This window comes from Eubalaena glacialis, chromosome 13 (genome assembly GCF_028564815.1).
Source record: "Eubalaena glacialis isolate mEubGla1 chromosome 13, mEubGla1.1.hap2.+ XY, whole genome shotgun sequence".
NCBI classification, from domain to species: Eukaryota; Metazoa; Chordata; class Mammalia; order Artiodactyla; family Balaenidae; genus Eubalaena; species Eubalaena glacialis.
In genome coordinates, this window is record NC_083728.1 from 30,476,877 (window position 1) to 30,503,088 (window position 26,212).

The window sequence follows — 26,212 nt, forward strand, 5'->3', positions numbered from 1 at the left end:
TTGATAATCTCACCTGGGGTAAAAACTGAGACCTTGAGAAGTCTGGGTGGGAGTGACAGCCCCCGCAGGTGATGGGAAGGGGGGCATAGGTCAGAAAAGGAGGTGGGGGTGCCTCTGGGGTAGTAGGAGGCCCAGTAGTGGCCCTGGGACCTTCATTTGGGTCCATGTGGGGTGGACCACTAACTGCACACTTGGAGGCCCCCCAAAAGAGGATGGGAGTCAGCTGGGGCAGGAAAGTGATATTCCAGGGGTGTCTGAAAATGAAGCAGCAGGCTGGGTAGACCACCCCCATGCTGTTCTGCAGGAAAGTGCTGGACTCATTCTGGGCTTGTTCAAATCCTGGTCAGGACACACCAAGCCAGAATGTGGGGAGAGGAGCAGAAACGGCTCAGCCCTCGGGTCAAGGACGAGATGATTTCTGGCCCGGGAACTAAGAGGAATGAAATGTGAGAGGGAAGATTCTCTGGCTGGGGAGCAAGAGGAAGTGAGTCCTAACTCAGTATCCAACTTGCATCAAAAACCAAGAGGTGTCTGAAAGGCACAGGTTGGAAACGAAAATGCTTTAGTTTTTAGACAAGCCACGGACTGGACTAGGGATGCGGGGTTTAGGGACTGCGGTCGGCGCGTCTGGGGCCCAGCCTAAGGGAGAAAGGTTTTGAGTCCCAGGCTGAGGTTAAACCGAGGTCAGGGGAAGGCGGGCAGGACCAATGGGGCGAGCAAAGAACATCAAGAGTAAAAGCTTGAAGGCGTCAAAATGAGCGGCAAGTGCAGGAACCGGGCGTCGCCGTGGAGAGTACGGCGAGTACTTGGGAGACGAAGATGAGCGGAGAAGAAGCCGGGACTTCGTCCAGTGGCGACCCGGAGGCGGCGGAGGTTTCTGAGTGCGGCCCTGCTCGCTCCTCCGGCTTCGCCCGGGCTCCCCCGCCGCGCAGCCCAGTCAGCTCCTTGCCCGGGCCTCCCGGGCCCACGCTGGTCCCTCCCGTTCCTTCCCGCGGCCTCGGGCAGGCCGCAGCCCCCAGCCCCGGCGACCGACTCGCCAGGGTCCGCCCCGCCGCGGCAGCCCGGGCCCGGCCGCTCCTCCCCCGATGATGTCACGTCCCTGGCCGCCCCTCGGCCAGCCGCGCCGCCCCGCCCCCGCCTCCCCCGGCCCCCAGTCCCCTGGGCCCGCCAGCTCCCGCCATCCCTCCTCCCGCCCGCGCTCCCTGCCTTCGGCTCCCGCTCCCCCGGGAGCGGCGGCGGCGGCGGCGGCGGCGGCGGGATGGCCCGGGCCCGCGGCCAGGCCCCGGGGAGCGGCGGGCGGCGGCGGCCGCGGCGGGGCGGCGCGGGAACCGGGCCCAGGGGGGAGTCGGCCGGGCTGCTGCTACTGCTGCTCCAGGTGCTGCCGCCCGGGGCTGCGGCAGGGCCGGGGCGGCGGAGCACGCGGGGCGCCGGCGGCGGAGGCGTCTGCTGGCCCGGCGCTGCCCCTGCCTTTCCTCGGGACGCGCGGCTGCTGCTGCTCCTGCCGCCGCTACCGCCGCAGTCGCCGCCGCCGCCGCCGCCGAGCTCCGCGCCCGCAGCCTCCTCCTCCTGGATGGTAATCAGCGTCCCGCGCCGGCGCCGCGGGCGGGTGGGCGGGAGGTGGGGGCGGCGAGGGGGAAAGGGCGGGCAGCCCCGCGCCCCCGCCTCGCCTGAGGCAGTTCAAGGGGCGCTCGGGCCCCCCCTCCGACGACCGCGGCCCTGGGCAGCCGCCAGAGCGCGCCTCTAGGGCGCCTCTGCGCGGACCGGGAGCCGTGTCCGCTCCCCTCCCTCACCGCCCCGCGCTCAGTCCGCCCGCCGGCGCTCAGGCCGCGGGGAAATCCCTCCATCTCCCCGCCCCGCGCCCCGGGAGGGGAGGGGACAGCGCCGGCGCTCGCGGACCCGCTTTCTCCGAGGGAGCGCCCAGGAGGCTGGCGCGCACTGAGCGGCCGGGACTGGCGCTGCGCTGCGCTCCTGCAGGCGCCGGGTGCCGTCGGGCGGGCGGAGCTGAGACGCCCCGCAGCCTCGGCGGGACCGGATCCCCGGCTGTGGGAGCGCCCACCGACTGCGCGCCCTTATGTTTCCTGCGCAGGACGCTCTGCCCCGCGGCGGGCTGAACCTGAAGGAGGAGCCGCTGCTGCCCGCCAGCCTGGGCTCGGTGCGCTCCTGGATGCAGGGCGCGGGCATCCTGGACGCCAGCACCGCGGCGCAGAGGTAAGCGCTCGGGCGCGCTCGGGTTGGACGGCTCCGCGCCGCCTTCTCTCAGCTTGCTGAGCTGCTGGGGCGAGGGGTTGGAGGGAGCCCCAACTCTGCACTGTCCCGGCAAGCTCTTGTGCCCACCTCGCCCTGAGCGCCTCTGCTTCTTCCTGAGGATGTGGGGCGGGCCGGGGCGGGGCTTCTGCCTCCACTCCTGGATGTCCCGGCTCTGATTTCTGACTACCGCTCGCTGGCCCAGCCGTCCATGGCTCTAGAGGAGGAGATCTCCCGGCTGCCCGCAGTCCCACAGCCACCAGCTGTTAAGGAACTGCTGACCCCTCCTTCTCAGGCAGTTAAGTGCCCCTCCTTGTCCAGTTCCATAGATCTCGGCCAGGAAAGGCACGAAACCCAGCCCCCTTTCTGCTTTCTCACATCCCTCAGAGTTGGAGGATGGGGACGTGTGGAGCTGGAGAAGCGGCTGGTGGGGAAGAGATGAGGTGGGCAGTCGGCTTGGTGGAATGATTGGGGCTGAGGATGGGTCAGGGCCGCTCAGGTCCCTCCAGGTGTTTTTCTGGTGGGTCCTACCCGAGGCAGGGGGTCCCTGGGAACCCAGCACCCACACCCATCTCCTCTGACTCCTTTGCAGGAGGCTGGGTAGGGAGCCTGGGTGGGGGATGGACTCCTGGATTTGGAAAGGAAGCATAATGGTTCGTTGACCAGCCCCCCACAGCACCTGGGCTTTTTGTATCCCCAGTTGTGAGCAAGGGGAGGGGAGGTTAGACATCCTACCTGGAGTTCTCAGTGCCTGGGACTAGGGAGGTGCTGCCTCTGCAGACACATGGGACACTTGGGAGCTGGGCTTCCCAGAGGTCTGAGCAGCTGCTTGTCCAGCAGCTGGAAGGGATTCTGCTGGGGGGTTTCCAGAGCAGACCAGACCTGGATGCCAGCCCCACATTCACATCCCCAGTACTGTTCAGGGGATGCCACCCCACCACCAACCCCAACCTCACCCCTTAACAGACACACACCTTGTTTCATGTTCAAACTGAATGGTGTTCCTGCATTCCTGTGCTTTCATGACTGTCCAGAGGGAGCACCGGGGCCTCTCTCTGGAGCTCACCTTTTTAGGAAGAGAAAGGGTCTTGCCTATGAATTAATATCCATATTTTTACTTATGATATAACTTTTCTAGAAAAAAAAAAGGAAAATAGAAAACAAAACCCCATCTCTCTAAATAGCTACTGTCAATAATTTAGTGTATTTCCTTCTCATCTTCCCATTAACATATTTTTTTCCTGTGTTATACATACAATTCTGTATCCTGTTTGTTTTTCTGTTGGTTCTGGTTTTTCATTTAATTTGAGATGGTCAATTTCTTTGTCTTTTTCTCCACCACCGCCTTTGTGGTGAGAGCTCCTTGTAAGAGAGGAGGAAGTGTTCCAGTGGGGCCTCACGGTTTAAGGTTCCTATTTCTCTCTGACTCTCCCCTCTGTCCCTGTCAGCAGGTTTGATGAGCAGGAAGCCGATGGGAAGGAGGCAGTGCCCTTGTAGCCTGTGTGGGTGCAGGAAGTGTGGCGATGAGGCTCTTCCCATGAAATTGGGCTTCAGCAGTGTTGTCTCCACGTGGGGAAGAGGTCTTGAGTGGGGCTGAGGTGTCCAGTCTGAGTCCCCAGGGCCGCATCACCAGGACTCAGAAGGCCTCCCCAGTTTGAGGAGAGGAATTTCTTCAGGCCTGGGCTGCTTATCTCCAAGTCCAGAGGCTTCTCTGTCTCAAGACACAGATTGGGAGCCCCCACACGTTTGGTTGCCTCTGGGCACCTCCTGCCGAGGGGAGCAGGTGGGAGGTACTTCTTTCTCATTCTTCCTGAGATGCCATCATCTCATCCGTTGGCTCTTGATCCTCCATCAGTCCTCTGTTCGGGTCTTTTCATCCTAAAACAACAATGACAGGAATTCCTTTCCCTGCCCCGCCCCCCTCTTCCACCTCTGAAGGCTCCTCTCCCTCTGTCTCGGAGGAACTTGCCCTGGAACACTCCCTGCAAGGCTGCTTGGGGTCTGACAGCTGTCTTTGATGCGCTCTTCGCCTTCCCCCCACAGCCGCCAGCTTGTCAAGGCTTCTGGACGGTGCCTCTGGGTCCTATTCCTAATCACAGTGCCCACGGCCAGCTCGTAACCGTGACACACACTCTTGCCCTCCACGACTTTCCTCCTTGGCTTGAAGGTTAACCCCAGTGTGTCACCTCAGCCTGCTAGCCCACTGTCCCAGCCTCCCACCTCGCCCCCCGCCCCAAAACCGTCTGCCATGCACCAGGGGCCAAAGAAACATTTCCAAAGAACTATTCTCTGATTGTGTCCCTCCCCAATTAAAAACTTCAGTGACCCACACACACACACTTCCTCCCAGATACTCAGCATTCAAGGCCCATCACAGTCTGATCCCAAGCTTCCTCTCAGCCTCTGTATGACTCTTGGCATCCAACAATGTCTCTTGAAACAGTTCCCCTGCTCCCAGCACCCACATACCCACTGAATAAAATCTTACAACCTCTGGGACCCTCCCCCCCAGCACCTTCTCTCTCTGTGCCCTCCCATCCGGCCCAGGGGAGCAGTTCTTAGTGCTGTCTAAGGATGCTTATCACAGGCCAGAGTCAGCTGTGCCCTGCCTGTCCTGAGCTTCCTTGCCCTGCCAGCCTACACCTTCCTTTAGGGCATGGATGGTGGCTCATTCATCCTCGTGTCCACAGCACCAGGCTCGAGCAGTCAATAGGGGGTAATGAGTATCTGCTGCAGGAAGCAGGAGTGCATGTTAGAAGGTTACTAAGTCCGTTTTTGTTGGGCTCCGCTGTCCACGTTGGTGATCTACCTGACCCCAGGAACCAGGTACTGGAGCAGCTGCTGTTGCCCAGCTTTACAACACCAGGGTTTTTCAGAAGATGGAGAAGGAGGAGAAAGCCCAGAGCTTGCTAAGATCAGTGAGGGAGGGCCTGCCAACAGGAAGGAAAGTTCTGAGCGAAAGAGGGGTAGGGAGAAAAGAGAGGCTGCATACCATACACTGGAGGTAAGAGGGAAGGCTGGCAGGGTCTTCCTGGTGGGGAACTCTGCACAAGGATCCCTGGCCTACCCTGGGCCAACAGGACTTTATCTCTCAGCACAGAAGCAGTTCTCCTCTCCTTCTGATGTGACTCCCAGCCTGGGGAGACTCCTGGAGCACCCAGGCTAGCCCTCCCCCTTGAGCCGGTCCCAGAACACTAGCCGGGCCCTGAGAGGGAAGCCAGCTGGGGCTGCGTTTCCTGTAAGCAGCAGCAGGCTAGCATCCCTGCTAGGAAATGCTTTTGTTTGCTTTAATAATTAATAGCTCTTCCTCAGCCTGGGACCTGGCAGGCAGGCCTGTGGGTGGGTGGCGAGGGGGGTGGGCACAGAGAAGCAGGGTGGACAGTCTTTGGGTAGAATTGAGAGCCAGAGGAAACATGGGAGAGCTGGCTAGTGAGAGCCTCCCCTCCCCCCTCGTCCAGGGACCTGGTGGCTGAGATAATTTCCTGGGGCAAGTGAGCAGAGCCCCTGCTGGGGCAGTGGGAGCAGGGGATATGAAGCAGCCCCAAAGCCTCATCTCCGGCAGGCCCTTCTAGACCCAGGTTCTGGGCAGCTGCCTCTAGTCACCAGGTCCTCCTGCCTGCACTGTCGCATTGTCGGGGTGGGTTCACCCCAGTGAGCCTCTGCTTTTATCTTCCCAGGCTCTGGGCAGGGCTAGGCCAGTAGATCTTGGCTGGAGTCAGGAATGCCAGGCCCAGCTTGATGATTATCAGCAGTCCCAGGGACCCAAAGGATGCCTGCTGGGAGAGCCACAGCCAGTGGGATGCTTGGAGGAAGAGAGGATGCAGAGGAGAGGAAGGTGGGACTTATGCAGCCATGCTAGGATGGGGAAAAGAAGATCTAGGTTTAGCAGAGACAGTAGGGAAATCTGAGACAAAGGATGAGATGCAGGAAATACACACTTTTACTCCTTCCACCTCCAGGGTGAAGGGGGGATCAAAAAGGAGCCTCCCCCAACTGCTGATGACAGCAGGGCTTCTCCCCATTTCCCCAGCATCCCAGATTCCAAGATGGATCAGGCCCAAGCCAAGGCACTGCTCGGAACCTTGGGCTGCCAAGGCAGGCAAGAATTAGCATTTATTAGAGGGCAGAGGGGCGCAGGGGAGACAAAGGCCTGAAGGTGCCTCTGGGGGAAGGCCGAAGCTCCGGTCTTGGCCATTGTCCTCTGTGGGATTTGAGATGCTTGTTTTAAATTGCTAGCACTTATAATAAGTACCTAATCAAGGATGTAAAGACTTATGAATGGCCTTCTGACCCGAGAGCAGAGACTGACTGTGAGGGAGGCGTCGTCTGTCCTAGATAGCTGTGGCGAGGTCCAGCTGCTGCAAGAAGGTTCCTGGGGCATCCTGCTCAGCCTCGAAAAGGAGCATCTCCAGGGACCCCTGGGTGGCCAAGCAATAGCAGCCAGACAACTCTGCAGCCCCCAGATGCCCCCATATGCATCCCCCTGTACTCTGAAGCACAGGTTACCTGAATGACTCAGGCTGTGAAGGTCAGGTTGCCCTTGGTGTCACCTTTAACCTGGATTCCCAGCACAGTACTCAGGAAGCCCACACACACCCACGCTCGGATGTCCTCCAACCAAAAAAATAGCTGTGCACACCGAAGCTTTTCTGTCCCAGTCTCCTTTAATTTGGGGGCTATTTCAGAAGATGGGAAGGGGATGAGTGGGCCCTGGTGGAAATATGAAGATGAGCACTTTCTCCTCCCACATCCATGCTCTTTACAGGAGCACATGCCCCACCGCCTCAGCACAATCCGGAGTTGATGGGAAGGGGTTTTGAACATTTTGTTGAAAACAATCTTTTTAAGAAAGGAAGGAGATGTGTAAATGATTTGGGAGTCTTACAAAAGTGGTTAATGTGGCTGTTTTCATCACTCAGCTGCATTTACCTGGAAAAGGCGCGTATGTGGCACACTTTGTGCACTAATCACGCTAAGTGAATGAGACGTTTCTGAATTATAGGCTCCAGCAATACACGCACCAGGTGAGGCAGTTCTCGTGCATATTGCCAGGCTGCACACAGGCCCTTGGGCTGTAGCTTTGCTGGCTTCCATCACACCGCAGGCCTCTGGATGGCTGGGAGTTGCTACCCCACCCACGTCCCTTGGGGACCCTTGGGAAAGGGTCTGCTTCCTCTGCCAGCATGTGCCTCCTAAGGCTCTTAGACCGCCAGAGCCTGCTCCACCCACCTGCACAACAGGCCAGAAGCACCTGAAAGATGACGCCCCAGAAGCCCTCAGCCAGTGACTGACTGGAGTTGGACGATGAAGACCCCAGCTCCCTTGCTCAGCCCTCTGACTAGCGGAAGCACATGTTCTAGACTTGTTTCCAGAGCTCCCTGGGGGCTGAGCTGCAGCTGCCCACAGTGGTAACTTGTGGATAATGCACCTGTTAGGGACTGCCTTTCCTTCTCTCTCTCACTCCCCACACCCGCCAGGGTTTCTTGGAATCACCTCCCACATAAAGTGTTCACATTTGAATCCTTGTCTCAGGGTCTGCTTCTGGGGAAACCCAGATAAAACACTTGCCTCTCCAGACTTCTGGGGCTCTCCTCCTGCCTCTCTCCCTTCTTCTAGATAAAGGATTCCTATCAATAAACATCCTTGCAGTTTCTCTCCACACCCCAGTGGGTGTCTTGGGCCACCCCACTTTGGAGACCACAGAATCAGAGACCTTGGCCTTCATCCACATCTCTGCCTCTAAGGTACTGTGGGAGCACATGTCTTCTCCCAGGGTGCCCCAGCAGGCCTCTCAGACCTCTCCACAGCCCGGGTCTGTCTTCTGAGCTGTTTGAGCATATTTCTGTGTCTCTTTCTTTCTGTTCTTTAATCTTGGTTTGCTTTCTCATTACAAGAGCATCAGCTCTTCCCAAGGGGAGAAGAGCAGAAGTCTCCCCCTCCCCCTCTGCACCCTCTCCCTTTGCAGCTTGCAGCTCTGCTCAGGGATGCTGATTGGTTACCCACTCCACGGGCAGGTAGGCGGTGGAGGTGCCTGGGAGAACCAGGAGAAGTCCAGACAGACCTGCATTTTGCACTCTAGCTGCTGTTCTTATCCGCATGTCCTTCTCTGTGTTCATAGGAAATACGAGGATTTCTTTAAACCAAAACCTTTTCCATTTCACCTTGGTCTTCTCACTTGTCTCACAGGGGTATGAACAGGGTAAACTGGAGACATTCGCAGACCAGGAGCAGAGCTGGGCATGCCCAGCAGGGGTCTTGCCTATTCTGCCGTCCTCTCCTGGTCTGCTTGGGGTCATATTGTTCTGCTGTCATTCATGATAGTGATCCCTGTCCCAGAGCTATAAACTAGCCGCCTCTGTCCCATTGCTTTGCATGGATGTGTGTGATTGTGCCTCAGACCCACTAAGCAAGGTGGAGAATGGAGGCTGATGCTGGGCTGCCTCAAGGGAAGTAGAATTGAGCCTGATCCCACTGTGGAGTCAGACAGTGCAGCCCCTTGATGCCCTGCAGCTGGCAGCACTGGCTACTGGTCCACAGACCCCAGGCAGGGGTACCTGCTCCCTTTCCCCTCCCCTGGTCCCCTCAACCACTCTCCCTGGGAATCCCCTCCTGCTGAGAGGGCAGGCCCTGTGAAGGGAGCTTGGCTTGGGGCTTAGGGCAGACTTCCCAGGTCTGGTCCTTAGGAGCCTGGTAGGAACCCCAGGCAGCCAGGACCCAGGACTGACTGGTATTTGCCAAGAGGGATGGATGGGAGAGGAAGCTCAGCATTATTGATTGACTCTTGGCCTGGGAAGTACAAGAGTGTCTGTGTAGATAGGGTATGTTGAGGGGTCCAGGGGACTGTGTTCTTGCTCAGCCTCCACCCCTCCTCTGTTAAGGCCTCTTTCTTTCTCTATACCCTCTCTCCCCACTGTCTGAGAGCCTTCCAGGCACCTTTCCTGGACTAGATGACAGAGTAAAGGGCAGAGTGATCTGGGATGGCCCCACAGCCCACCTCCTTCTGGCCTTATCTACCCCCAGGTGGTCCTGTCCCTGGGGAGCCTCACTGCCCCTAAGCTGGTCTTGGGGGCTGGAGGGAGGAGTCAGGTTGCTGCCTCATTAGCATATTCAGCAACAGTAATCAGGGACCTGCTGTGATCAAAGCCATTTTCAGGCTTCCCTGCCTCTTGGCAGGTGGGAAGCCGGAGGGTCAAGGCCTGGACGCGAAAGGACTGTAAGCCTGAGGCTGAGGAGAAGGGAGGGACACCGAGGAAGGAGGGAGGAGGATGATCCTGGAGCAAGGAACGTGTAGAAATAACCTTTGGTGGGGAAGAGAAGGTGTTGGTGGCGCCCTCCTCATCTTGATCAGGGACAAGCAAGACCCGTCACTTCTGCCTCCAAAATTAGCATTTTACATGGACGACTGAGGCTCCCAAGCAGGCTTTCAAGAGGAGGAACGGTTTTCATTTTATTGTTTATGTATTTACTGTAATCTGTATGAGTAAAAACACAATAAGCTTCTGAAGCCCATGACATTTCAGATATTATGGCTTTGCAAGAAGCCAAGTAAGAGTAAGTTGACTTAAAATCATACGAAGAAAAATATTAAGTAGTGATGAGTATGGCAGATGTTGTCACAGTGGCATGTCCATGATGGGACTCTGGTCTAAATGGCTCTCAAGACAGTTCCACCATTCTCATCCTCGCCTCTGCATCCCTGCAGCAGCCTCTCACTTTTCTACCACACTGTGCCCTCCTTGCTTACAGCATCTTCTAAGCCCTGCCTGACTTCAGAGCCTTCTGGTGGCCTTTAGTCATGCTTCCCAAACCACATCCCTCCACCAAAATGCTCCGTAGTCAAGTAAGCATGGCGTGTTAGTTATCTATTGCCACATAAAAAAAAAAATCACCCCCAAACTCAGCAACGTAAAACAACATGCATTATCTCACACAGTTTCTTAAAGTTAGAAATCAGGGAGCAGTGTAGCTGGGTAGTTCTGGCTCAGGGTTTCTTATGAGGCTTCAGTGATCTGAAGGCTTGACTGGGGCTGGTAGGCCTCACACAGCTGATCAGTTAGTGCCGGCTGTTGGCAGGAGGGTTCAGTTCTTCTCCATGTGGACCTTCCGTAGGGCTGCTTGAGTATCATCACAACACAGCAGCCAGCTTCCTCCTGAGTGACTAATCCAAGAGAGTGAACAAGGCAGAAGCCACGTGTCTTGTATGACCTAACCTTAGAAATCGTATGCTATCGCTTGTGCCATATTCTATTGGCCACACAGACCAATCCTGATACAGTGTGGGAGAAGACTATATAAGGACCTGACTACCAGGAGGCAGGGATCATGGGGAACCATCTTGGAGGCTCGCTACCACACATGGGGAGCACTGGCCTGAGCGGGTCAAGGAGGGTCCATTCCTGGAGGGTGTCCCAGGGCCCCCCACATACACTTGTGTATGCATTTCCCAGCAGTTGTGGCTATAGCACTCTTTTATAGAACGAGGACCTGGAGCCATGAGAGAGCTAAAGAACACACTTTGGAAGACCTTGGCCCAGAGAAGAAAGTCTAAACTCCATGGCCTGGTTTTTGTATGCATGCATAGTCTGGCACTTCCAATAAAACCTTTTCTCTCCTCACTTCACTCTTTGAAGTGGTCCAGTGACACTAACCCTCATACCTACAGCCATTTCTTATGCTGTTAGTTCTGCCCTTTTGCCTCCTTCCCCTGTTGAGCTCCTATTCATTCCTCAAAGACCAGGGTGAAGGCCACCATCACCGTGAAGTCTTCCCTTCATCACACACAGAAAGAATTAATCTTTTTTCCTTTGCTTTTACCGTTTTTTATATAGTAACATCTCTTAAGGGGCACCCACCACTCTGTCTTGTGTTGCAGCTCTCTGTATCTGTCTTCCCTCCCCTTCCAGGTGTTTCACTCTGGCCCCACGTGGTGCCATGTGGCCAGTGCTTGGTACATCATTGGGGTTCAAGAAATATTTGGTGAATAGGGCCTTGGTTCTTCTCCTCCTCCTGCTCTCACCCTGGCTTTGCTTCTGGGACTGGTTTCTGATGAGCCAGGAGAAAGCAAGGCCAGACCAGAAGATCCTTCTGCCCAAGGGAGCCAGTGGTGTCTTCCTCCAAGCATGGAGGCAGGTCCCCCTATACCTGGGGAGGACATTCCCACCTTCAGCCATAGCCCAGGGTCCAGGCTGGGCAGACTAGTGGCCCTGAGCCAGTTCAATGTCTCTTGAGAGTCTGATGGACTTCATCATCTCCCAGGCAATACCGTAGGCTCATGCACGTAGCCAGGAGCTGGGGTACAGTGGGATATTCATTCCAAAACCTCCCAGCTGCCCCTTGAGGCCCTAAAGGGCAGTCACAGGAGCCTGTGGTCAGTAAGATGGGTTGCTTGTTCATTTGGTTTTAGAGATCAGCCTTCCAAAATGTGAGGCCCAGGGAAAAGTCTGGGAAGGAGTCTGCCAGGGATGCCTCTGTTGTCACCTGTTGTGCTGCTTATTCCCATGGGAGCAAGCTGGGGTGACCTCAGGGCTGGGAGGCCTCTTCTAGAACTGAGATGGCCCTGGCAAGGGTGGAATGGGCCCATCCAATTTCTTGCCCAAACTCTTGACACATCAGAGCCAAGTCTTGGCCAGCCCACCTACCTGGTCAGAGGTGACGGGGTCTTTCTCTCTGGAGGGCACGTCCAGTGGCTTCCCAGCAACTTTCCTCCCCACAGTGGCGTGGGCCTGGCACGAGCACATTTTGAGAAGCAGCCCCCCTCCAACCTCAGGAAATCCAACTTCTTCCACTTCGTGCTGGCCATGTATGACCGGCAGGGGCAGCCGGTGGAGGTGGAGCGTACAGCTTTCATCGACTTTGTGGAGAAGGACCGAGTGAGAGGCTCATGGGCTCGCTGGGAAGGAACAGGGTCGGGGGGTGGGGAGGGTTTCAGGGAACCTCCTCCCACTGGAGCAGATGATGGATAGGTGGTGGAGGAGTGGAGAAGGGGGTGGTGAATGGATGGGAGGGAGGGGCGTAAGGAGGAAGGTTGGGTGGGAAGGGAGTGGGGGGGAGGGGGGTGGCTGGAGGATCCCCGGGAGCACCAAGCATCCTCCCTATCTTGTCCCTGCAGGAGCCCAGGGGTGAAAAGACAAACAACGGGATCCATTATCGCCTCCGGCTGGTATATAACAACGGTGAGTGAGGCCCACTGCCCACTGGGTACCGCAGCACCATGTGACACGTGGTGCCCCACTGTCAGGGTGGAGGGGGCCTGGCTTCAGCAGGGGAGGGTGTGGAGTGTGTTCAGTCATCAGAAGCCACAGGGGTTCCCCAAATAGCAAGCCCTCTCCGCCTTTCCACCCTTAGGACTTCGGACAGAACAGGACCTCTATGTGCGTCTCATCGACTCCATGTCCAAGCAGGTGAGCCAGCCCAGGGGATGCTCAGGCCTGTCCAGCCCCTTCTCTGACCCCCATCTCCCTGTGGTCTGAACAAGCATCCTTGTCCCTGCCCCCACCTCCCCCATGCCTTTCATCCTCACCAGTCTAGCTGTCCACAGTTCTCTGTGGAGAACTGTCCACAGGAGGAGGATGTGTGGCTTTTGCCCTCTAGACAAGAAAAAGACAATATTTGTTCAACGACTTTGTCTTAGGTCCTGTTATCTAGAAGTTCAGCCTAGACGGGGATTCAGGTACACATGGTTTATTGGGGAGGAGGGGAGAAGCTCTCAGAAGGGGAGGGAGGAGAAGCAGGACAGGGCAGGGGATGCTCAGCAAGGATGTGGTCTCAGCTGGAGTCTAGCCTCAGCCTGATCCACGAGGAGCCCTGGAGAAGGAATGGCACCAGAGTTGTTCCCCCTTGAGGCAAGGAGGCCAGGATTCTGTCCCCTGTATTGGTCAGTTACTGGCTGGGGACCACTCCCAAGGGGAGAGTGTAACCTTCCAGACATTTTCAGGGGAAGCAGCTCCTGTCTGCTGAGAGCAGTTCTCAAGAGAAAGCCCTTAGCAGCTAATGCTACCCACAGCTGGGGGATGGGTGCACTGGTCCAGGAGAGGGGACTGAGTGGGGCCCCAGAGCTTCCACTGCAGGCCCTCAGTACCTTGCTGACTTGAAAAGACAAGAGAAGGAGGCTCAGGGACCAGCATGAGGAGCTCGGGGCAACTGAAACCTGAGTCAGCCCTGATGGACTGTGCAGCCGCAGGGCCCCAAGCCTCAGGCTTTTCAGAGAGGTTGTGTGCGCTGGTAAAGGAGCAGGGCTGAGTCTCAGATGTGAAAATCTGAGTGGCCTGCAACTTGAGGTGGAGACTTGGGCTTTCCCACACAGACAGTCTTCCAGCAGCCTCCACCCAATCCCAGGGCAGAGGAAGAAGTGGTGTGTTTCTAGGAAGCCTGTGGTCGCCATGGTGTGGGAGGCGGACCAGGCAGTGGCAAAGTGGGATTGCATGGTCAACAAGTGTGGAAGGGGTTGGAGAATGTCCAGAGAGAGAGGGACCCACAAATAAGGGATGGCTGCGAGGCACAGAGGTTATAAGGTGGAAGCCAAATGTGTGGTTTGGGAAGCTCACTCCTTGCTTCAGGGCGGAGGAGAGGCTGGGGGACTGGCTGCGGGTGGGGTGGGGGGGGTGGTGGCTGATCCAGCAGTCCAAGAGGGAGCCACTGGCCTGGCCTGCGGAGGTGATGGGGTGGGGAGAGGGGCCAAGGAGCTGGCAGGACAGCCTGGAGGGACAATGCTTGTGAGAACCGTGGAGGTTGGAGTGTGTCTGCCCTCCCGGTAGCCTGACCTTGGTCATGGTGATCTGGGGACCTCCCTGCCCCTGAGCAGAGCTGGCTCCGGAAAGAGCTGCCTGTGGACAGACAGAATCTGTAGACCTCATGCCACTCTTGCCCATTCTGATGGTGGTACTGGTTTGGGAAGCCAGGTTCCCAGCTCCCTCTGCATTCCTGGGCTCCCAGAGAGAGTTGGAGGGCGTGCTCTTCCCTGGGAGCAGGGCCCAGCTGCCCCTCTACCTGGCCTTGAGAGGAGCCTCCTTCCCCTCCAGCCTGCGCACTTCCCCTTCCCCAGGCCATCATCTACGAGGGGCAGGACAAGAACCCCGAAATGTGCCGCGTGCTACTTACCCACGAGATCATGTGCAGGTGAGAAGGGCTAGGTCACCTGCCCCTGGCCTCTTGGCCCGACCCCTACCACTGCCACCAACCCCCTCCCCACTGATCCCCAGGGAAACCTGGGGGTGGGGGGTGATGAGGGAAGAGTGAGGCCCCTGGGCACAGTGCTGGCTGAGGAGAGGGTCCTTGAGGACCCATTAGCCTGGCCTGTTTATGTGGCTTCTCCGAGTGTTTTTGTAAGAGAGGCCTCCTGCTGCTACTGGGAAGCTTAACTAATAAAGCTCTGGGGAGGGTTCGCTGGGAGATGGGGGCAGGGCCTGGGCCTCCTGGATTAGCTCAGAAGCTGGAGGAGGACACTTTGCTGCCTCTTATGTGAACTTCAGGGCACCCCCTGGGCAGGCAGGATGGGGAAGAGGGAACACAGTGCTAGACTCCCCTTCCCCATTACCCCAGAGCTTGGCATTTCTAGGCAAGGGCTCCCCAGGAGATGTCAGTCAGGAAGGCTCCTCTGAGGCAGCTCTTCATACATGGAAAAGAAAATAGTGTTCAAAAATCTGGTTGGGACAGTGGCTACCCTTGGGAAGGGCAGTGACCAGGAGGGGGCATGAGGGGGCTTCTGGGGCGCTAGTCACATGGTATTTCTTGGTATGGGTGCTGGTTACATGGGTGGGCTCACTTTGTGATAATTCATGAGCTGCATTCTTACAATTGGAGCTCTTTTCTATATGTATAAGAAGTGTACAGAGAGAGTAGGTGGTCAGCAGCCTGCCCTTTCCTGGGTCCTCCAGGAGCAGCATGCCTTTGGGACAAGGGTTTCTTGGCCAACCTTATCCCCAGGGATAAGGGCTCTGCAGGTCCCTGTGTAGGACCCTCACCGCCTGTCTCCCCCAGGCCCCTGAGGGCGAGCCCCTCTGGCCCAGGGATTCCATACTCAGAGACAGGACATCAGCATCCTTACCCCAGAGCCACACACACACACACACACACACACACCACATGCTGTAATCTCCCTCTCCTTCACCCCCTTCCTCCTTCCCTCCCTTCTCATCTTTCCTTCAGCCGGTGCTGTGACCGGAAGAGCTGTGGCAACCGGAATGAGACACCCTCAGACCCCGTCATCATTGACAGGTACAGACTGGGGGAAGAGGGTCTAGCAGCTGCAAGGCCAGGGCAGGCTGGGATCAGCCACAGAGCACGGTGGCACCCACCACCCTGTTGGTGGCTCTGAGCAGAGAGAAACGGTCCCCTGACTGAAGCCCCTGGTGGCAGACCTTCTGGGGCTGGGCATAAGAGTTGTGTGTCCTGAGGGAAGGAGCTGGAGAGGGAAGGGGTGGAGGGTGGTAGAGGCTGCTGGGCTAGAGGGGCTGGGAGGGCCTGGCAGGGAAGCGGGCTCTAGTCCTGGTGCCTGGTGCCTCTGCGCTGTTTGACTTGACTTCTCTGATCGTCCGTTTCCTTTGTTTAAAAAATAGGGAAATACTTAGCAAGCTTCAATCATAGGATTGTCAAGGTGATGCATATGAAAATGCATTCTCCCACCATGATTTTCTAAAATTATTTTATTTCTTTTTGAATAGGAAATGCATATATAAGGTACAAAATTCGAAAAGTATAAAAGAGTAAATAATGAAAAGTATGTCTGCCCCACCCCTATGTATAGCATACTGTACACAGTCTTTCGTACTTATCTTTTTATTTGTAACAATATATCTTAGAACTCATTCCATATTGGAACATAAACCCTGCCTTGTTCTCCTTTTAGTAGATTAAACCATTCACAATGTACTTAAATTCAAGTTTAGGAGGGTTGACAGCAAAGTCTCCCACCTCTGCCGCTGACTCATCCATTGCCCTCCAAATAAGCAAGCATTATTACCAGTTTCATGGGTATCCTTCCTGAGATAGTCTGTGCAAGAAAATGCAGACACAAGCAGTCTCCTTATTCTTTTTTCTACTGCAAAATATTCCATTGTATGGATGAACTATAATTTCTTTAGTCTCATTGCTGGACATTTTGGCTTTTTCATTCTTTTTCAGGGATAAAATACGCTGTAGTGAATTACTTTGTCCAGGTGTCACTTAGCACATGTGTGAATTTATATAAAGGATATTACTAGAAGCAGAATTTCTGGGTCAAAGGAGATGTGCATTTGTACTTTTGATAGTTATTGCCAATTTGTCCTCTGTAGAGATTATACCAATTGATATTCGTACCAGCTATTTTGAGAATGCCTGTTGCCGTATTCTGGCCGATTAGTATGTTGTTTATTCATTCAACAAATAATTTTTTAACATCTACTGTTAAATGTTAACATCTACTGTTAAAATGGACCCTGTGCCAGGGTCTCTTCTATATGCTGTGGATTAAGCAGTGACCAACGCAGATAAAAAGCCTTGTGTCGATGGGCTTACAATCTAGTAGGAGAGATAGGCATAAACTAACTGAATAAAATGTACAGCATGTTAGATGGTGATAACAGCTAAGGAGAAAAAGAAAGCCATCAGGAAAGATCAGAGAGTGCCCAGGAAGGGGCTATTGCAATTTTAGAGTATTTAAGGAAGGCCTCACTGAAACTATGACATTTGAGCCAAGACCTGAAGGAAGTAAAGGAGCGAGCCAAGTATGAATCTGGGAGAAGAATGTTCTTGGCAAGAGTGTACTTGTCGTGTTTTAGGAACAGCAAGAAGGCCCAGGTGACTGGAACGAGGGGGACAGTAGGAGACGAAGATGTCAGAGATACAATGGGTGGGGCAGGAGGAAGGCCAGACCATGCAGGCCCTTGTAGGTTGCATGTAAGCCATTCTTGTAAACCATTGTAAGGACTTTGACTTTTATTCTGGATGACATGGAAGCCAGTGGGGGTGTTTGAGAAGAATGATATGACCTGATTTATATTTTGACAAGTTTTTAACTCTAGCTCCTGTGTTGAAGATGACCTGCAGGAAGCAAAGGTGGAGACAGGGAGATGAGTTAGGAAACCATAACAATTATCCAGGAGAGATGATGGAGGCTGCGACAGAGGGGATGTTATAGAGAAGTTTGTAAGAAGTGGTTGGATTCTGGATACACTTCATAGGCAGAACTGACAGGATTTGTTATGGAAGGAGAGACAAGGTGACAGGGTGAGAGAAGTCAAAGACGGATCCAAGGTTTCTGACCTGAGCAACTTTAAGGGATGGAGCTCCTATTTACTGAGAAGGTGGAGATTTCAGGAGAAGCAGGTTTGGGAGGAGGAAGATCAGGAGTTTGGTTTTGGACTTATGACATTTAAGATTCTTGCTAAACCTCCAGGTGGGGATGTTGAAAAAGAACTGAACACATGAGTGTGGCTCTCAAGGGGAAGGTCCAGGCTACAGATGTAGATTTGAATGAATGAAATCATGGAGGGAACGAGTGTTGAAAGAAAATATGAGAGGTCCAAGAACTGCATTCCGAGGTGTCCAATGTTGAGAGGTCATGGAGATGTGTAACCAGCAAAGGAGAATGAGAAGCAGCTGCCAGTAAAGTAGAAGGAGAATCAGGGGAGTGGAGTCGCAGAAGCCTAGATAGAAAAATTATCCCAAAAGGAGGCAATAGTCAACTGCATCAAATGCTGCTCATGGATATGATAAAAAGACTAAGGGTTAATCATTAGATTTAGCAATGTGGGAGACATTGGTGACCTCAACAGGAGCCATTTCAGTGGCAAAAGGGGCAGAATTCTGATAGGAGTATGTCTAAGAGAGAATGGGAGAAGAGAGATTAGAGACAGTGACTAAAGGAACTCTGGACTTTCACCCTAAAGGGATCAAAGAAACAGGATGGAACAGGGTGGTGACAGGAGCACAGTGTAAGGCCAAGAAAAAGATATAGCTTGTTCAGATGCCGATGACAAAAACCCAGTAGGAAATGGAAAATTATGATGCAAGCGTTAGAAGGGAGAATGGCTGAAGCAATGTCCTCTAGTCAGCAAAGGGCAGGGTTTCTCCTGCACACGTGGAGGGCTGGCTTTAGCTGAGAGCACAGACGTTATCCATGGAGGCAGCAAGGAAGATAGAGAACCTGGACATGGGTAAATGGGAATATCCAACATAGGAGCTTACGGATGTTCTTTTCTGATTGCTTTGTTTTCTCAGTGAAATAGGAAGCAAGGTCAACAGTTGAGGATGAGGATGGAGAGGGAGACACTAGGGCATGAAACAGTTGTCCAAGAGAGTGAGTGGACCATGGAAATGTTCTGTGATTACCAAGTGGCACTAAGGGCCCACCTAAGATCTGTGGTCATAAATTTATTTATTTATTTATTTTAAAAATTTATGTATTTGGGGCCACGCCACGTGGCTCACGGGATCTTAGTTCCCCAACCAGGGATTGGACCTGGGGCCATGGCAGTGAAAGCACCGAGTCCTAACCACTGGACCATCACGGAATTACCTGTGGTCATAAATTAAAAGTGAGCAATTTCCCCAGTCCTGCTGAGCTGCACAAGTGCAGGTGCAGAACAGGTGAGTGGTTGCGTATAGCCAGAGTTAGGGGTTTGCTATGTGAATACGATGAAACATGAGAGGGCAAGAGAGTGAAAAGTGTAAGCAAGGGGTGTTTACAAAAATGGAACAAGGAATTTAAGCTCAGAAAGGAGAGGACTATGGGAGAGTGAAGAGAAGGCAGGATGAATGGAACATAGGTTTTGATGGGGCCAAGAATTACTAGAGTTGAGGTACTAGAAGGGGTTGGAGCTGGTGGTTAGGGAGTGGGTTGTCTGTAGGTAGGATTATTCGGAAATTCCGTTTATTGGTAATGTGTGGCCAAGGGAGGGTAGAGAGAAGGTCATTGGAGGAGAGATACTCAAGGAATGGAGAGAAGAATGTGTTGGAAGAATTATCTATTTACATTGATACTGAAATCACCAGGAATTATGTTTGATTTTAATGATTCTTTATAGATCCTAGATACTGATCCTTTGTCAGGGAAGTATATATCAAGTAACTCAATGTAGTTGAATTTATCGATATTTTCCTCATGGATTTCATTCTGCTTTTTGTTTAAGAAACCTTTCTCTATGCTGAGTCATAAAGATATTCTCCTATATTTTCTTCTAAAGATTTCACAGTTTTTCCTTGTACATTTAGGTTAGTAATCCATGTGGAGCTAATTTGGGGCATGGTGTGAATTAAGGTATCAATGTAATTATTTTTATTTATGAATCACTAATTATTCTAGTATCATTTATTAAATAACTCATCCTTTCTTACTGAGCTTCAGTACCACCTATGTCCTAAATCAAGTTTCCTTCTATTTGTGTGTCCGATTCTAGACTCTGTGTTTTATTCTCTTGATCTATTTGATAATCTCTGTGCTAACATGGCATTGTTTGAATCACTCTATCTATATAAAAATAATATAGACAAGCGTGTAGGGTAAGTTTCCCATCTTATCTTGTTCTTCAGGGAAGAACTGACTATTTTGGCCTTTTGTGCTTCCATATTAATTTTAGAATCCATGTAGAAGGTTCCACGCCAACACACACACACACACACACACACACACACATCTTTGGGGGTTTTGTACAGTTAACTTATACATCAATTTGGAGGAGAATTCACATCTTTATGCTACTGAGTCTTCCTATCCATGAATATGGTTTATCTCTCCATTTATATAGATCTTCTTTAAAGCCTTTCAATAAAGTTTTATAATTTTCTCAATTAATTTTCTCAGTAAAGTCTACATACACTTATTGTTTTCATTTATTCACTCATTCAATAAATATTTATTGAGCATCTACTATGTACCAGACACTGTTCTAGGTTCTAGGAATACCACAGTAAACAAAGCAGACAAAAATATCCATATTCATGGACAGAGAAGACATTGGGGAGATGGGCAATAAACAGTAATTATAAGTATGTTAGAAGGTGATAGGTGGGAAAAAATAGAGAAAAATAAAACTGATCAGGAATTTGGGGGTGGGGGAGGTGTGATGTTAAATGGAGTGGTCACAGTAGGCCAAATTAAGAAGGTGGAGTTTGAGGAAGGACTTGAAGAGGTGAGGGAATGAACCATTCAGTTGTATGGGTAGCTTATTTCTAGGTACAATTTATATTTTGTTGTTATTGTAAATTATATATTTTGCTATGTTTTCTAAGTCTTTGTTGATAGTATAAAGAAATACGATTGATATTTGCATGTAGATATTTGTCTTTAGATTTGTTTTGTTTTTTCTATAGAGACAGACGTGTAAAAAATGACTTTTGTTTTTCCTATCCAATCCTTTTGCATTTTATTTATTTTTCTTACATTACTGCACTGACTAGAATCTCAAGTACAACCTTGAGAAAATAAGGAGTGATAATGGGCAGTCTTGGCTTGTTTTTTATTTTAAAGAAAATGCTTCTAGTGTTTCACCATTTAAAATGTTGCTAATTGTAGCTATTTGGTAGCTATACTTCATCAAGTTAAAAATGGTTGGTATGAGAGTTTTTTAATTTTTGTTTTTTGGGTTTTTTTCATGAACAGATGTTGAATTTCACGTGTTGTTTTTCTCTACATGTATTGAATTGATCATATGGCTTTTCTCCTTTAAACTGTTAATGTACTGAATTTCATTAATGGATTTTCTGATACTGAACTACTCCTGGTATAAACCTAACTTGATGATGATTTACTATCTTCTTTAAATGCTACAGGATTTGCTTTGTTAATAATATTTAGGATTTTTGCATTTATGTTCAACACGATTGGCTTGTAATTTTCTTTTCTTACAATGTCCTAGTATGATTTTGACAGTCCGTGGTATAAGACCCTTAAATAATTAGACGGGGCATGTTCTTTCTTTTACTATTTGCTGAATGAATTTGTATTAGTTTGTAATGATTTTTTCCTTGAAAATTTGTTACAATTTGGTTTTAGTTTGTGGGGTTGAGGAGGAGAGAATTTTTAAGCCTTTTATTCATATTTTAATGGTCATAGGACTATTTAGGCCTTTTATTTCTTTTTTACTCTATTTTCATGAGTTACATTTTTTAAGGAATTTGTACAATGTGCCTAAGTTTTCAAATTTGTTTCCATAAAGTCGTTCATAATGTTCTCTTATCTTTTTGATCTCTGCTGTATCTTTTAAAAAAATATTTATTTATTTGGCTGCATCGGGTCTTAGTTGCAGCACATGGACTCTTCATTGTGGCTTGCTGACTTCTCTCTAGTTGTGCCGTGCAGGCTCAGTAGTTGCGGTGCACGGGCTCTCTAGTTGTGGTGTGTGGGCTCCAGAGCACGCAGGCTCGGTAGTTGCAGCGTGTGGGCTCTCTAGTTGTGGTGTGCGGGCTCCAGAGCATGTGAGCTCAGTAGTTGCAGCACGTGGGCTTAGTTTCCCAGTGGCAGATGGGATCTTAGTTCCCCAACCAGGGATCGAACCCGCGTCCCCTGCATTAGAAGGCGGATTCTTAACCACTAGATCACCAGGGAAGTCCCTCTGCTGTATCTTTAGCTGTGAACCTTTTCCATTTCTGATATTAATTGTTTGTATCATATCTTTCTCCTTGATGAGTTTTGCTAGCAATTTTTACTTTTATTTGTGTTTTCTGAAAACTGACAGCTTTATCAATCTTTTTCTAATGTTTGTTTCGCATTACGTTAATCCTGCATTTATCTTTATCATCTCCCTTCTTAGTTCTTTGGGTTTATTTTGTTGTTCTTTTTTAATTTCTTAAGTTGGATGTTTAGCTCATTAATTGTTGACCTTCTTTACTAATATAATCATTTAAGGCTATGACATTTCCTTAAAATACTATCTTTCCTCTATGTCACATTATTTTTTATTTTTCTTTATTTTTTTGGCTGTGTTGACTCTTAGTTGCAGCATGCAGGATCTTCGTTGAGGCATGCAGAATCTTTTTGTTGCAGCGTGTGGGCTCTTCATTGCAGCGCACGGGCTTCATCTAGTTGTGGCATGCGGGTTTTCTCTCTCTAGTTGTGGCACGTGGGCTCCAGGGCGCAGGGGCTCTGTAGTTTGTGGCACGTGGGCTCTCTCCTTGAGGTGCATGAACTCAGTAGTTGTGTCGCGTGGGCTTAGTTGCCCCGCGGCATGTGGGATCTTAGTTCCCCGACCAGGGATCAAACCCTCATCCCCTGCATTGGAAAGCGGATTCTTTACCACTGGACCATCAGGGAAGTCCCTATGTCACATTATTATATCTCATATTTTCATTATCAGTTCCAAGGATTGTTAAATTTGTTATGATTTCTCTTTTAATACATGGGCTATTTAGAAGTATGTTTCCTTATTCTTTATTTTTAAATTAACTTTATGAGGTATAACTGATATTCAATAAAACAGGCATAAGGCATACAATTTGAAAAGTTTTGACATATGAATACACTGATGAAACTATCACCACAGTTGAGATAGTGAACATATCCTTCATTCCCAAAAGTTTTCTCATGCTCCCCCTGGAATCTCTCCCTCTCTCCCCTTACCTCCATCCTCAGGCAACAGTTGATCTGCTTTATGTCATCATAGATTTGTTTGCACTTTCTAGAGTTTTATATAAATGGGATGATACAGTATGTGCTTTTTCTTTTGTCTAGCTTCTTTTGCTCAGCATAATTTTTTTGTGTTATCCATTTTGTTACATGTATTAATAGTTCATTTCTTTTTATTGCTGAGTTGTATTCCATTGTATGAATATAGCAAAATGTGCCTTCATCTCTTGATAGACATTTGGGTTCTTTCCAGTTTTTGTCTATTATAAATAAAGCTTTATAAACATTTATGTACAAGTCCTTATATGGACAAGTGCTTTCATTTCTCTTGGCTAAAATAAGTAGGAGTAGAATGGTTGTATATATATGTGTGTATGTGTATGGTAAGTATATGTTTAACTTCATAAGTAGTCGCCTATTTTCCAAAGTGGTTGTACCATTTTATGTTTCCCACCAGCAGTGTATGAGAGTTGTAATTCCTCTACATTCTCATCAGCATGAGAATGATCTCTTTTTTTTTTTGATTAATTAATTAATTTATTTATTTATTTTATTTTTGGCTGTGTTGGGTCTTCGTTTCTGTGCGAGGGCTTTCTCTAGTTGCGGCGAGCGGGGGCCACTCTTCATCACGGTGTGCAGGCCTCTCACTATCGCGGTCTCTCTTGTTGCGGAGCACAGGCTCCAGACGCGCAGGCTCAGTAGTTGTGGCTCATGGGCCCAGTTGCTCCGCAGCATGTGGGATCTTCCCAGACCAGGGCTCGAACCCGTGTCCCCTGCATTGGCAGGCGGATTCTCAACCACTGCACCACCAGGGAAGCCCTGATCTCTCTTTTTAATGTTAGCCATTCTAATAGATGTGTAGTGATATCTCATTATGGTTTTAATTTGCATGTCCCTAATGACTAATGATGTTGAACAACTTTTCATGTGCTTATTTGCCATCCATATTTTTTGGGGGGGGAAGTGTTTGTTCACCCCCTCCCTTTTTATTGGGTTATTTTTTAGTTACTGAGATGTGGGAGTTCTTTATATACTGTGGATAAAAATCAGATAAATATTCTGCAAAAAATTTTTCCCAACCTGTGACTTGTTTTTTCATTCTCTTAACAGTGTTTTTGAAGAGCACAAATTTTTAATTTTGATAAAGTCCAAATTATAAATTTTTTCTTTTGTGTATTGTGTTTTTGTTGTCATAGCTAAAAAATCTTTACCTAACCCAAGGTCACAGAAAATTTCCCCCTTCCTCTATAAGTTTTGTAGTTCTAGGTTTTACATTTAGGAGTAGGATCCATTTTAAGTTAATTTTTGTAGATGATGAGAGGTATAGATTCAAGACGTTTTGTTTTGTTTTGCAATATATATTTGTTTTGCAATATATATATATTTGCAATATATATATACGTTCCAGCACCATTTCTTTTTTTTTTTTAAATGAAGACAGTGTTTCCTTTTTTTTTTTTTTAACTTTTTAAAAAAAATTTATTTATTTATTTATGGCTGTGTTGGGTCTTTGTTTCTGTGCGAGGGCTTTCTCTAGTTGTGGCAAGCGGGGGCCGCTCTTCATCGCGGTGCGCGGGCCTCTCACTATTGTGGCTTCTCTTGTTGCGGAGCACAGGCTCCAGACGCGCAGGCTCAGCAATTGTGGCTCACGGGCCCAGTTGCTCCGCAGCACGTGGGATCCTCCCAGACCAGGGCTCGAACCCGTGTCCCCTGCATTGGCAGACAGACTCCCAACCACTGCGCCACCAGGGAAGCCCCACCATTTCTTTTAAACTTTGCAAAAAATCAATTGTTTATATATGTGTGGGGTTATTTCTGGCCTCTATTCTGTTCCACTGATTCCTTAGCCTAGCTTTTATGCCAATACCACACTATTTTGATTACTGTTGCTTTATAATAATTCTTGAAATCAGGTAATATAGGTCCTCCAACTTTGTTTCTTCATTGCAACTTTTTTCTTTGCATTTCCGTATGAATTTGGGCATCAACTTGTCAATTTCTACAAAAAATTCCATTGAGATATTGATTGGGACTCTTTGAATCTCTAGACTAATTTGGGAAAATTGATATCTTAACAATATTGAGCCTTCCAACCCATGAACAAGGCATATCTCTCCATTTATTTAGATTTTCCTCAATCTCTCTTATCAATATTTTGTAGTTTTTAGAATACAGATCTTTCACATCGCTTGTTCAGATTTATCCTTTAGTATTTCTTTATTTTGATGCTATTGTAAATGCTGTTTTAAATTTCAATTTCCAATGGCTTATTTATGGTATATATAATTATGAATTTTTGTATAACTGATTCTGTAGTCTGCAGCCTTGCTAAACTCACTTATTAGTTCTAGTAACTTTTCAGAGTCCAACAGATTATCTTTATAGACAATCATGTCATCTGCAAATAAAGACACTTTTATTTATTCCTTTCCAATCTGGATGTCTTTTGTTTATCTTTCTTGCCTGATTGTACTGGCTAGACCTTCCAGTACAATGTTGATAGTAGCAGTGGTGAGGATGGACATTTATCTTGTTCCTGATCTTAGGTGGAAATTACTCAGTCTTTCACCATTATGTATGTTTTTTATGTATGTATGTATGTATGTGTGTGTGGTAGCTATAGGTTTTTCATAGATGCCTTTATCAGGTTGAGGAAATTCTCTACTATTTTTTGTTACTGGGAGTTTTTATCAGAAATCGGTATTAGATTTTTGTCAAGGGCTTTTTCTGCATCTATTAAGATTATTATTATTATTTTTTTTTAGTTTAATATGATGAATTACATCAGTTGCTTTTCCGATGTTAAACCAACCCTGCATTTCCCAGATGAGCCACACTTGGTCATGGTGTATTATCATTTTTAATATATTGTTGGATTCAATTTAATGAAATTTTGTTTAGAGTTTTTGCATGTTCATGATGAATATTTGTCTTTAATTTTCTTATAACATTTTTGTCTGGTTTTGGTATCAGGTGTGCTGATATACTGGCCTATAGATTTAGTTGGGAGGTATATCCAGCTCTTCAATTTTTTGGAACAGTTTGTGTAGAATTGGTATTACTTCTTCCTTAAGTGCTTGGTAGAATTCACCAGTGAAGCCATCTGAGCCTGGACTTTTCTATGTGGCAAGTATTTTAACTATAATTTCAATGTCTCTAATAGAATAGGCTATCTACTTTTTCTAGAATGAACTTTGGTAATTTGTATCTTTCAAGGAATTTGTCCATTTCTTATAAGTTGTTGAATTTGTTAGCACAAAATTGTTTATAATATTCCCTATCCAGTATCTCTAGAATCTGCAGTTATGTCAGCACTCCCATTTCTGATACTGGCAAATTGTGTCTTCTTTTTTCCTGATCAGTCAGGCTACAGGTTTATCCATTTTATTGACCTTCTAAAAGAACCTTTTGGTTTCATTGATTTTCCCC

General features: G+C 49.4%; 1 protein-coding gene across 5 annotated transcripts in view; it reads left to right on the top strand.

Annotated features, from left to right (window-relative positions):
- Positions 1-1,258: 1,258 nt before the first annotated feature.
- The window catches only part of EBF4 (EBF family member 4), a 54,135-nt gene continuing 29,181 nt past the window's right edge, over positions 1,259-26,212 (top strand). For 4 of the 5 annotated variants that reach the window (XM_061210383.1, XM_061210381.1, XM_061210382.1 and 1 more), the window contains exons 1-6: positions 2,072-2,208; positions 11,957-12,113; positions 12,353-12,416; positions 12,589-12,644; positions 14,285-14,358; positions 15,388-15,456. In XM_061210383.1, coding sequence (XP_061066366.1) covers positions 2,072-2,208; positions 11,957-12,113; positions 12,353-12,416; positions 12,589-12,644; positions 14,285-14,358; positions 15,388-15,456 — 557 coding nt within the window. Of the gene's footprint in view, positions 1,574-2,071; positions 2,209-11,956; positions 12,114-12,352; positions 12,417-12,588; positions 12,645-14,284; positions 14,359-15,387; positions 15,457-26,212 lie in introns of those variants that run through there. The other variant, XM_061210380.1, reaches the window with a different exon arrangement.